This window comes from Lutra lutra, chromosome 10 (assembly GCF_902655055.1).
Source record: "Lutra lutra chromosome 10, mLutLut1.2, whole genome shotgun sequence".
Taxonomy (NCBI): Eukaryota; Metazoa; Chordata; class Mammalia; order Carnivora; family Mustelidae; genus Lutra; species Lutra lutra.
Window position 1 is genome coordinate 3,227,242 of NC_062287.1, and position 13,133 is coordinate 3,240,374.

General features: G+C 41.6%; 2 protein-coding genes across 11 annotated transcripts in view; one reads left to right on the forward strand and one right to left on the reverse strand.

Annotated features, from left to right (window-relative positions):
- Positions 1-5,372: 5,372 nt before the first annotated feature.
- On the reverse strand, positions 5,373-6,970 carry LOC125078611 (translation initiation factor IF-2-like). The gene is made up of 2 exons (XM_047691535.1): positions 6,188-6,970; positions 5,373-5,627 (listed from the first exon to the last, which is right to left on the reverse strand). Exons 1-2 carry the CDS (start codon positions 6,968-6,970, stop codon positions 5,610-5,612), a joined length of 801 nt encoding a protein of 266 aa, XP_047547491.1. The 3' UTR covers positions 5,373-5,609.
- Positions 6,069-13,133, forward strand: part of GRIA4 (glutamate ionotropic receptor AMPA type subunit 4) — a 398,776-nt gene continuing 391,711 nt past the window's right edge. For 7 of the 10 annotated variants that reach the window (XM_047690815.1, XM_047690814.1, XM_047690820.1 and 4 more), the window contains exons 1-3: positions 6,417-6,529; positions 7,064-7,235; positions 8,456-8,614. In XM_047690815.1, the coding sequence (XP_047546771.1) occupies positions 7,148-7,235; positions 8,456-8,614 (247 nt within the window). In that variant the 5' untranslated portion in view covers positions 6,417-6,529; positions 7,064-7,147. Of the gene's footprint in view, positions 6,236-6,416; positions 6,530-6,560; positions 6,580-6,660; positions 6,683-7,063; positions 7,236-8,455; positions 8,615-13,133 lie in introns of those variants that run through there. The other 3 variants (XM_047690816.1, XM_047690818.1, XM_047690817.1) reach the window with 3 other exon arrangements.

Genomic DNA, 13,133 nt, shown 5'->3' on the forward strand with positions numbered 1-13,133 from the left:
AAGAGGATTCTCAGAATAGAAGAGACCAAGGAGATATGGCAACTAAATGTAATAAATTATCCAGAACTAGATACTAAAACATGAAAATACATTAATGGAAAAGCAAGTAAATTCCAAACAAAGTCTGGGGTTTAGTTAATAGTAACATGCTAGCGCTGGTTTCTTAGTTTTGATGAATGGACCACAGTGATGCAAGATGGCAACATTAAGGGGAACTAAGGTGAAGGATATAGGGAAACTAGTACATTGGAAAAACTTTTATGCAAATCACAAACTATTCCAAAATGGAATATACTTGGAAAATGGAATATACTTGGAAAAAAAAATCCGAGTTGATTTCCTAATAAATAAAGAGACCAGTGAGGCTTCTATCTGTAGTTTTTAAATTATGATGTCATGGATTTAACAGGGATGTGTTATAATATATTTCAGGCATTATTCTTTTGATACCTCAGTTTTCCCATTTTCAGCCAATGTGAATATACTCCAGTTGGTTCCTGAAAACTTTCGACTTGATCTCAGTAATTATAACAGCTTCCTTGTTTTCTGTTGTGATACCGTGTTCCAGGGGCATCTTATATAATTCCTTCCCTAGGCTTGGAATAAGTCATTTTTTCAAGGAGCATGGATGTCTTTTAGTAGAAAATGGTATTAGGTACTACAAATGGTGTAAATGGGGCTGGGGGACGCTGACTTTTAATAGATTATTCATTATGTCTAAGCTATCAGCGTGTAGAACTGAAAAAATTGCATATTTTATGGAAAATACAAAATAAAACAAATCACAGTGCAGCTCCCAATTCAAATTGAGAACCACCAGGTTTTTTACTTACCCTCTGATTTTAAATATGTATCACTTTGCCTCAATGCTTTCCCAACACCACCAGCATAATCATTCATTTGCTTCATGCAACAGTATATACACAACATTCTCAGAATAGCAACGTCAATACTAGCATCAACAATGTGATTAGTGAAGGCAGTGCAGGCAGTTTTTTGCAATTATTTTTGTCTTTATGAGATATCCCACTGGAGAGGATAAGCCAGAATTATCTGTTTTAAAATAAATTGAAATAATGCAACTCTGAGTAGATTTATTTTCTTCTTTCTCTCCATCCTGATTTTCTGTCCCTAGAGGAAGTATTCCTCCTCCTAGGTAAATGCTAGTGTGCTGCACACTCGTCTCTGCTTGGCTTGCTCTCATATAGTATGTCCATGGTGATCGCTCCATGCTGGTACATAAAGGTACCCCTCTTTACTTGAATGACTGCTCAGCACCTCATTGTATAGATAGCCCATAGCTTAGTAAGATAGCTTCCCCTTGATGGACATTTGGGCTGTTTTGTGGCTTGTGGTGATAAATAATACTGGAATAAAAAGCTTTGTGTATGTATCTTTGGTAATTCTGGCCATGGCCATTTTTAGGCTAGGAAACGAAAAGTATGATTTCAGGGTCAAATGGTACATTTCACTTTTGCTGTTTTGTTCCCATGGTAATTTTTCACCTACACTGTTTCTCCAGGTCCCAGAGGTCTGACTCCGGCCTCCATATTCATGCCAGGATTTTCAATCTAAAATGCAAATCAGGTCATTTCTCCCCTTTGCTTATGGACTTCCATCATTTCTGCATCTCGAGGACATGAAGATGGACCTGTTGGGTGAGTCAGTTTGTAGCCATCCCTTCATTGCTTTGCTTTCTGGCCTCATTTCCAGCACATCCCCCAGTGCAACCCATACAGTCATGGTGAACTTTCAGAAGTTGCCAAAAAGACATATGTCTTCTCATGTGTTGCACATAATTTTTTCTCCACCTGATAATCTCTCCACATCCATAAACATTCTGTTCAACTTCTCTGTCTCTGTGAGTTCTTCCTAAATTTCCCTCACATCAGAATTAGCCTTCCTATTTTTCACACATGGCATTTAGTGCCTCCCTCTGTTGGAATCTTGATCACATTTTTTAGCAACTCCTTATGAATTAGAATTTTCTATCATGTGCCAAAACTGTGCTGAAAGTTTACGTAGACTCTCTCAGAACAGCAAGACTAAGTACGTGTCCAGGGTAATGCAGCCAGAAAGTGAAGGGCTTGTCATCTAGAAGCCCGAGGCTTTTTAAAAGTACACTGCACTGCTTTTCTAAGTATTGTGGATTCTTCCAGTTTACTTTTCTGCTTCCAGACCTCTCATTGCACCTGAAGCTCATCAGCTCCGTAGATTTTAATGGCGACAGCATAGTCTCTGAAATCAGCCAGGCGTGAGTTTTAGCCCTAACTCTGGCTTTAACATTTACTAGGACTACAACCTTGAATACGAATTTAACCTTTAGATGAGTTTCTTGATGTATCACAAATGTTCTGTAGACCCGGTGAGGTCTACATAGGGCTTCTGCACCACTCCAGCTCCTTGGTGGGGAATCTTCTGGTGTGCGCAGGGATTTTGCTTTGCTCACTTTTATTTCTCCAGCCCTTAGACAATAAACACATGGCAGGTGCTCATTATGTAATTATTTGAGTGTGCATCATCTATTGAAAAGCTCATTCCCAAGCATACTTGCTCGTCCCAGGTTCCTTTCCCCAGCTGAAGGCATTACCGACCTTCCGAAGACTGCGGCTGCTTTTTAGAGCAGTCAGGCTTCGAACTCGGGGGATATCCCTGACCTGAAGTATGAGGCACACTCTCCATGCCTCCCCAGCAGCTGAAGAGCCTGCCCTGTCAGCTTTGGCCCAGCAGTGCTCTTTCCCTTGCTCCTCCTCCTCTCTCTTCTGTATGATCCACTGCAATCCGGCCCCATCTCACCTGACTTTCTGAAAGGCCAGTCTTTAGCCTCAGCCCCTGCTTTTCCTGGTCCACAGCGACAAACCAGCCCCTGACTCTCACTCCCCAGAATGTGCCCTTTCTAAAAGTGTCATATCTGATGATACTATTACAGATTATACATCAGTCACGAGTTTAAAAAAAAAATCACCATGATTGTGTGTGTGTGTGTGTATGTGTGTGTGTGTTTACTCGATATCCCAAGCACTTAAATTGATATGCCCCAACCTGACTTCTGTTCTTATCTACCTCTCCACTCCCATGTTTGTGCCTCCAAACAGCTCAGCAATGTGTGCTTTATACTGCACTCTTCGGACACCATTTTTTCTACCTACTAAACTATATCTATCTGTATTTATCTCTTCTCATTGAAAAAGCTCCACAAAGCCCCCTTTGTTCCTTGATTCATTGACTCTCTGTGGCCATATTATGACACAGTGTGTGAGGGTTTTGAGTAGAAGGTTATGACTTACTCATCTGGGGATTCCCCCCACAGCACCAGGGCCTTTCCCAAAGCAGAACTGAGTTGACTTCGAAGGGTTAGAGATTTGGGAAGTGGTGGGGAATCTTAGAGATCTTCTGATACGATACCTTCATTTGTATGAGTAAATTGCAGCTCAGAAAACTGTGAAAATATTTACTTAAAATAGCCCAAAAGCAATAAAATCGAGTGTATGTGTATGTGTGTATGGTTTTTTGTTTTCTCAGCTAGTAATAACCTTTTAAATTTTTCATTCTGATGTAGCAGGATCTTTTACCTTACAAATGCTCCAAAGAAACACTCTGGTAGGGCGCCTGGGTGGCTCAGTTGGTTAAGCAACTGCCTTCGGCTCAGGTCATGATCCTGGAGTCCCGGGATCGAGTCCCGCCTCAGGCTCCCAGCTCCACGGGGAGTCTGCTTCTCCCTCTCACCTTCTCCTCGCTCATGCTCTCTCTCACTGTCTCAAATAAATAAATAAAATGTTTAAAAAAAAAAAAAAAGAAACACTCTGGTAATTGTTCCCTCTAATAGGAGGTATAACTCGAGTCATAATTATGAAATGGTTAAGAGGACCAGACACTCAGGACTAAAAGTGAAAGTGCCAGCCCTACCATTATTAGACACATTTTTATTTTTATTTAAAAAACTTTTTTTTTTTAGAAGGAGCAAGAGTTGGGAGGTGGGGGGTGGCAGAGGGAGAGAGAGGGAGAGAGAGAGTCTGAAGCAGGCTCCATGATAAAGACCTGAGATCATGACCTCATCTGACATTGTAGTTGGATGCTCGACCGACTGAGCCGTCCAGGCACTCCAGCCACACTTTTATTCGTGACTGTTTTGTCTTCAGCGTTCTCGATTATCATTTCTGTTATTTATGATACACATAATCTGCTACAACCCCACTTGCCTTCCTTGGTAACCAAGTCCAAATGCTTTCCCTCTTGGAACATCTTAAAGACAGGTATGACAGGAGGAAATATCTAGAGGTGTTTATGTAGAGGGATAGAGGTATACAGAGAAAGATCATTCAGATTTAGAAAATAAAATGGGGGCTCTCATTAACTGGACAAAGTAGAAACTAAAAAAATACCCAGATTCCTATCTCAGAAAAATACATTTAAGTTATCACCTGTGGTTCTGTTAGCCAAGGTGTCATCATGGTGGTGAGATGAACCCGAAAACTTCTCCTGAATCTAAACTGAGGGTGGCATTACCTCACAGGCGAGCTCAAGTCTTTTAGTTTTGAGAGTAAAAGTTGCTAATTCTCTCTGTGCATCAAGCAGAGCTTCCCTTGTTGCCCAGTTAGGTGATGAGTTTCATGATTTGGTGGGTTTTGAAATTTTAATTTAACTTAAGTTCAGCTTGAATTTTATGTGGTCTATTTATTGTCTTACAAGAGAAGCGGAATGCTGTCTACAGCCTTGTTTTTTTGTGCTGACAGAAAAGACAAAAAGAAAAACATTTCAACTCCCACTTGACTCCCAAGACCAAAGTCTTCTACACCGTGATGACAAATGTATGATACTGTAATCCAATTACTTACAATTACGTTGTTTTTTGTCAGAACGCTCTGTGGTGCAATGTCACAGCAAAGTGGGTAAGTACCAACAACCACAAAAAGATGTGACATTAAAAACAAAACTCAGAACTTAAAAAGAAAACACTCTGGAGAAAAGCACTCTGAAGTTTTAGCAGGGATGATGAAATGTCATTTACAAATTACAAATACAGGTAATTGGTGATATGTTGTATAAGGAGGCCTGAAGGGGTAAGGGTAGTGCATATGTCAAAAACACGTCTAACCAGGTGAGGCCCTCATAAGAATTCCACTTAACCTAAGCCATTCTGCTCTTTTCCCAAACGTTGCACTGCGTGAACATGGACACTTGCTGTATTCTTTTGAAAATGTAACGGGAAACTCAACTTCAGTTTCCTTAACCTTCAAGGAGAATCTTTACCTGTAATGATTGCTCAGAAGCTTAATGAACTCCTCTGACCCAGCTTTCCAGGCCCTCAAACAGTAGCATCCAACCAATAGCATCCAAAGAAGTGTAAAGATTTAAACAAGCTTTCTCTCACCGTTTAATCCATTAGTGGATTGCATTTACTGTGGACAGCAGGAGACCTCAGGCCACAGAGAGGAAATCAGAAACCTGTCTTTCCCAGCTGCCAGGGTCACTTTCTGGGGGTTCGCACAGACTCCATCCATCTGCTGAAATGACCTCGCCACGGTGCCCCTGGAGGAACACACCAGAGCCTGGACACTTGCTAGGATAATCCGCGTTCTTCTTCCCAGTCCACACAACCATGGACACCATCAAGGCAGCGCTGAAGTCTTCAGGGGGGTGAAACGGAGATGGGTGAATATTCCAGAGCCCCAGCTAAGAAAAGATGTGCCTGAAAAATACCCCCTTTTCTCGCAGCTCCTGTGCCCACTGCCCCAAGCACTGCTTGTTCTCCTTTGTCAGCCCCTGAACGCGTCAGGTTATTCTCCGGAAGTGGGCCACAGCACACAGAGAAAGTGTCCCCCAGAATGGGCTGCTAGAAAGAAAGGAGGCTTCAGTGTCTCTCCCCGCTTTGCACTCCACGCAGTTCTTACTCCTAGTCCTGCCTCGTGCCTTTCAAACAACGTACTGGACCCCCCACTCCACCCCCCCCACCCCCCCCAAGTTCTCATTTCTCAGGCTCTTCCCCATCCCGCTCATTACCCTCAACTTTGCTATTTAAATGAACTTTTCGGTCCTCCCTCTTTTTCCAAGGATGTTATCTCTGCCCTGGGTCTCTTCCCCTGCCTTCCCTCCTCCAATTCTCTCCTCCTCGGTGCCGGCCTTTTAAACCTGCTGGGGCTGCCCTTTGCCTTCTTGTCTCCTCCTCTGCCTCTCCGGGCCCCTTCACCTCATCCATTCCTGTCTCAGGCTCTCCAGATTCCCGGGCTGTTTGCTGGTGAGAAATCTTTGCTGCAGCGAGGACCGGAGTCCCCCGCGCGCAGCCCAGTGGCAGAAGAGGGCGAGGCTGGGAGAAGGGCAAGGGCTGTCGGGGAGCGAGGCAGCCGGTCCTCCCCGCAAGCCTGCAAGAATGCGGCAGGGGGCCGGGGGCCTGGGGAGCCACTAACTCCCCGAGCCCCTGATCCAGGCTTGCGCACCCCGCCCGCGGGGCCGATTTCCTGCCCAGTGCGGCGGAGACACCGAGGCGCCGGGAGAAGCGGAGAAAGGGGCGCAGGGGGTGCCCATCACCGGAGTAGGTCCCTCCGCGAGCCGGGGGAGAACAGAGGAGGGAGTGGGCGAGTGGTGAGCAGGGAAAGCCCGGCTCCAGCCCGGCCGCGGAGCGTGGGCGCGCGGGGAGCGCCGGCGGGGTGCAGCCGGCCGAGCGGGGGGCGAGGGGCGCGCGGAGGTAGCGCGGCGCTCGGGGAGGGGCGCGCGGGTGCGGGCGTGCGGGCCGGGCGCGCGTGCGGCGGCCGCGGCGCAGTGTCGGTGTGTGTGCGCGAAGGCGAGCCGCGGGCCGGGCGAGGGAGGCGAGGACAGGGCGCATGTCTCGTCCCGGCGAGCAGCCACTAGACACGCCACCACCATCTTCTGCATGTGCAACATTTGCAGCCGGACAGGAAACCGCTCTCAGGGCTATGGAGACTGCGGGAAAAAGCCGGCAGCTCGCGATGGATTGCTGAAGGGGAGCAGTCATAATCGCCAACCACCTACATCTCTCTCCTGTCCTTTTTTTTCTTTTCTTTCTTTTTTTTTTTTTTTTTTTTTTTTTTGTTGTTTTTAATTTTAGCGCCATCGTCGTCAATGCCTCTCTGAACAGCCTTTCGCAAGCGTGTGAGAGAAAGAGCGCGCACCAGGGAGAGGAGAAAAGAAGATGAGGATTATTTGCAGACAGATTGTCTTGTTGTTTTCTGGATTTTGGGGACTCGCCATGGGAGCCTTTCCGAGCAGCGTGCAGATAGGTAAGCTCTGCCCGGTGCGGTGTGCATGTGGGTGTCTGGGGCAGGTATCCGAAAGTGAGTTAAATGAGTTGCCGGTGAGCAATTCGGGGAGACCTTCGGCGGCTCCCTTTACCTCTGCCTCTCCCTTCGCGTCGCCCCTGTGCACAAGACTGCCTCTTCGGGCGCTGGTTCAGTTGGAATATGCACACCCTGCCCACCCGTTCCTTCTCCTCGCCATGCTCCCACTGCCACCTTGGGTTCAAGTCGCTTAAGTGGGGTTGGAATAAGTTGGAAAAAAAAAACCAAAACAAAACAAAACAAAAAACCTCCGTGGGGTTCGATTATATTGAATGTGCTGTCTCTTCTCATTCTTCTCCCTAGAGCATGAAGGGATGTCGAGTTTGTTGGGTTTTTAAAATTATTATTCTGTATTTTCAACACGCTTCTTCCCATGCTGAGCTTCTCCACTTTCTGCTCATTCCAGAAAGACACTGTTCGGGCAAAAAGCATTTCCACCCGCACCCCCCTGTCTTTGCTCGCTGTTGGTTAACCGATTCCAAAGTTAAATCCCTTTTCCGTGAAACGTTCTCTCCTTTTATTTTGTTTTCCTCTTGAGTCTCTCTTGCTCCTGTTCCTCCCGCTGGACTCCGCTGCCAGCGACCCTACCCATCGGTGGCTTTCCTTGCTGATCTCCTCTCCTGTCTTTTTACGGGACGCAGCTATTGGATTTCTTCCAGCCAGGCTCAGCCTCAACACTGCATCATTTCTCGTGAACTGTGCAACAAAACGGGGCTCATTAGGCTGAGTCCAGGAACCGCAGGAAAACAAAGTTCATGTCTCCTCTCCCATTCGTGTCACCACATCCCTTGATTTCTGCATTTTAATGCAAACCCTCTGTTCTGTTCATCTGCATGCCTCTTAGACAGAAATGCCCTCAGCTTGGCTGATGGAGCAGTGTGCTGGGAATCATGGGGAGGGCAAGAGGGAGGAAGGAAAACACGCTCAGTGGTCTCAGAGGTCATTGTGATCATGACAGATTGGGACACTAAAGCGCTGAGCTGTCCTAAAGACTAAAATACTAAGCATACACCTTAGGGACAAAGGGCGCTCCCAAGATGTGGCAGGGAAAGCTTCCTAATCCTGTGTGTTGCCGAATGCCGGTGGATTTGACAGTGCTGGGGGGTGGGTATTGCATTTCCAAGAGGAAACACCAAATATGCTTTTCCTGCTGTTTTTAATAGGTGGTCTCTTCATCCGAAACACAGACCAGGAATACACGGCTTTTCGATTAGCAATTTTCCTTCATAACACCAGCCCCAATGCGTCGGAAGCTCCTTTTAATTTGGTACCTCATGTGGACAACATTGAGACAGCCAACAGTTTTGCTGTGACAAATGCTTGTAAGTAAAACACAAGTTCTGGCTAAATTAGAAGAGAATTAAAATGAAGCAATAGAGTTCCCCTCCTCTCCTTTATTATATTATTTTAAAAATGGTTTTTGAAAGAAATGCAAGATTCCCACAGTTGACTGGTTCCAGAACAAGTCAGAGTTAAAAAAAAAAAAAAAGTGTGAGTGTGTGTGTGTGTATGAATGATTTAGTCTCGGGGATATTCAGCAGTCTTTCTCCCTTCTCTTCTTCCTTCCTTATTTATTTATTTATTTTTATTCTTGTCTGGATACTTCAAGTTGATTTCTCCTGCCACATTTCAGTGGTATTCCTGTTACCTGAATGTCAAGTTAGTGATAATTGAACTCCGTCTAGTTTTTTATTCTGTTCCTTTGTGTCTTCGTATTTACTTCTCCCTTGAGGAAGCCTGTGCCTTGCCTTTAAGGAAGAGACATGCTCTCCTGCCCTGGGGAGGGCGAAGGAAGTCTTGCTGAGAGTGAGGCAGAGGGGAGCATTGGTGTGGAGGATAGATACTCGGGTCGGTTGGTTGACGCTGCAGATGATCTGGTGATGTCACTTGAGGCTGCCTTGCTCTTATATCCTGGGTTGTAAATGTCTCTTACTATCACGTAATGCATCTGTCCTGTGGCTAGAGCTCCATGAATCCTTACCTTGGTGCCAAATCATGTTAGTCCACAATCCACCTGAATTCAGGAAACAACCCAGCTTGCTCTGTCATCCCGCTCAGTGGACTGAGCCAGTGACCTCACCTCATGCTGTAATACAGAGACCGTGGCACTGTGCTCCCTCACCAAAATACAGTCTAACTTAGTGTAAAAAAATATAATCAATGATATATTTACTTGAAACTCTCTAAAATGTAATCAATCAGTAGAGTATTCACATAGCATTTTCATTCTGAAAACACATTTCAAATATCTCCTCAGCTTGACGTGCTAATTTACTACTGTTCAGAAATTTTTGTGTTAAGATAATGTCTCTAGATTATGTAAAATGCGTAGGGATAGATTCTATATAAAATTTTGCATTGCAGTAATAGTGTTTCATTTGATTTGTATTTTTGTGATACCAAGTAGAGTCCATTTTGATTTTAAAAGTCCTGTCAGCACAAGAAACAAGTCAGTCATATAGAAAATAGAGTTTTTAAATATTTGGAGGATATCTGTTTCATTGATTTAATTATTTTAATTCATATTTATTTGCCATTAACTCGTCTAACAGATACCATGATCGCTTTCCGAAATTTTTGGCACCCAACTCTTACTTGATTTTAGAACCTGGTTTCCTAAGGAGGTCCAAGCATTTGACATTTTGTAAACTGCTGCGGTAATGTTACTTTGCAGAAATTCTATAGTTGCTCTGAACATTATTTAATTAGGAAAGATCATTTGTTGTGTTTAGTGAGAAAATCTACATTATAGCAGGAGGGAATCACCGTTCAGCAGAAACATACATGAATTAGAGCTGTCTTTGGGATAGTTCTTTTTGTGGGTTTTATCAGATATTAGTTTTCTGTTTCAAGTTTTGAAAGGGATGTCAACATTGCAAGTAGTTTTAGATATAAAGTATTCTGCTTAGTACCTGAATATATTTATTTTTTAAGTAGTTTTTTTTTTATCTCTCCTGAGAGTCTATCAACAAAACATTACTAAGTTTAAAAATAACTCAGGATCCAAATATATGAGATGGTACTTCGTCAGCAGTAAACTACTATTTAAATATTAATCTTTATTACTAAATTTTGGAAAGACTTTCTTTAAAATGGCACGTATATTACTTTTATGTTATCTTGGTTTTACAAATTAAGTTCTTAAGTATTCTAAAGTTTATATTGTGACTTCCATCTATAGAAACTATAAAACACTGATCTTTTCTTTCTCCATATCATTTGTTAATCTCCTTCAGGATAATGTTAATGGCATTATTTTATTTATGTTTTGAAAATATTATATAAAGTGTTAGTGGTAAAGCACACATGGGAAATTGAGATGAAGCTGCACACAAATGAAAAAGTAGAAGATATAAAAATAAAAATATGTTATTCTTTAACGTGTTGGGATTGAGAAAGTTGAAACTAGCTAAACTTTGAGGCTACTGATTTTGAATCCAGGCGTAGTACAATGTTAACAATATCATATTTTTCCATAATCACAAGTAATAGATTTTGTGTATGCTTAAAATATTAAAAAAAATAAATTGTAAATGAGGAAAAAACATTTTCTAGTGAAGAAAAGGACTTTTTTTTTTTTTTTTTTTGACAAATGAGTGTGCCAAATGTCCTCAAGGCAAATCTTAGTAGAACTTGGGGGAAAAAATCCAGTTGTCAGAGAGCGTGGGTCAAGGGATTGGTGTTTTTTAAGTGGACTGACTGGGAGCATATACATGTACGATTTTCCAGTCTGATTAAAGGTGAAATGTAAGCACTAAGTATGAGGCAGACTCATCTATCAAGTTCTCTGCCTTTGGGTACAAAAGGATAAAAATAGTATTCTGAAAGATTAGTATGGAACTCATTCCTCAGAGTGATACAGACTGGATTTTTAAATTTTTCATGTTAGATTAAATATAAAGATATAATATATGACTGGCTAGATTTACTTTAATTGTGATTTACCTACAGCGGGTTCTTGTCAAACCGTGGGATCTGGTCTGTCTGTGAATAAGGGCCATTAAAAGGCTGTGTATACTCACAAGACAGAAAAGCAGATTAAAGAAGGAAGAGTGTTGGTCATCTGCTAGACAGATATAATTTTCTGCTGCTGCTTCTACCTCAGAATTAATTTAGCACTCTAAGAATACTTTGGACAATCTGAACATTCTGTGTTCACTTTGCATACTATGTAAGTCCAGACCTGATTAACTCGAACGTACCACTTTGGGTATAAATCCCAACTTCCTGAGGGAGGACAAATAATTTTGGCTTATGTTTTATTTTGTCTTTAATAATATTTGGTAATAATCAATGTTAATCATTAATATTAATACTGTTTTCCTTTTAAACTGTTCACATCATTGGAAAGTCACATGACAATATAAAACTGAATTTATAAGAAATACAGATAATATAAAATTATGACCTATTACAATAACAATAAATAATAGGTATAATAAATAGCCCAAGTATTCAAATTTCACTATCATTTTGTCCTCTAGATCACTAATTCTATCTTCTCTCTCAGTTACCCTAGCTGCTAGAGAATTTAGATTAGATTGGAATTCATTGAGAGCATTTTTAAAATCTTCACTGGTGGCTTTCACTTCTTCCCGAATCGATTCCATTTTGTCATTCAAATTTCAAAATGTAATTGAAAGTATACCTTCCTTTGTTGTGGTTCATCTGAAGTATAAGGTATAGCAAAATGGATATTTGATAAATAAATTCAATATGGCAGTGCTCTTTTAAGAAAGTGCCATACAGTTGACCCAAATTAGCTATCCTTACAAACAGACATGCTATTTAAATTGGATATGTCCTTTGCAAAACACTTGAGACAATCTCAAAGCATGTTGTTTTCTTGTATTTTCAGTAGTTAATGAATGGAAGATTTTGTTTTGGAGGATGTTGTATATTAAATCCGACCATAAGCAATAACCAAAACACTAAAGTAGTCTATCACCAGATGTTTTCAAAGATAAAAATATTGGCGCCATAACAATTATTAGTTTAGTCCAGTTGCATCAGAAATCCTTCCTTCGGTAAGACAGCACCTTTGCAATGTAATCCACAAATATTCAGTTTCTGAAATGATTCATAAGTTTCAGATGGGCAATAGGAAATGCATAATAAAACAGATCAAATACTGTATTATAACTTCGGTGAAATAATAAAAGAATCTTATGACATATTTTCAACTTTTTTAACTTGGAAGAACCATTCGGTTAATACTTTTTTTTTTTTAATGATGTTTTAATCTTACTCTCCTTTCTCTGTCTAAGGTGTATCTATTTAGAGGTTTAAAAAAATAGTGGATTTTAAAATTGTAATAATCCCAAATAGAATGGGTATTATACCCTCATCGTGGTGGAAAAGTCATTCTTTTTAGAGTTAAATAATAGTTCTGTTTGTGGCCAGTTTCTTTGTCAGCTCTAAATATCCAGGGTGAGTGCTACTTGTAAAGGTAGGTTGGTCTGTAAAATATACGTGTTCAGTTAATCTAAATATGTTGAAAATGGGACACTATATCCAGTAGGCTCTACAGGCATTTCCACTTATGCAGTAGGTACTTGATAAAAATTTATTGAATATAAATGATACTTTCTCTTCACTCTACTTCAACAGTGTTTAAATAATTGTACAGTTTTCCATTTGAGGGGCATGAAGCCCTGAAAAGACATTCTAAGAGTTTACATTGGGCTGATATAATAATCTTAAACATGCTAAAAGTAAAATTCTGCTAGTTTGACTTGCAGAGTTGTTGACAGAGAATATAATTATTAAATACTGTTTGACTTTGGATTATTTCTTATGGAAATGAATGAAGTGAACTTACATGACTGTCTTTAAGTTTCT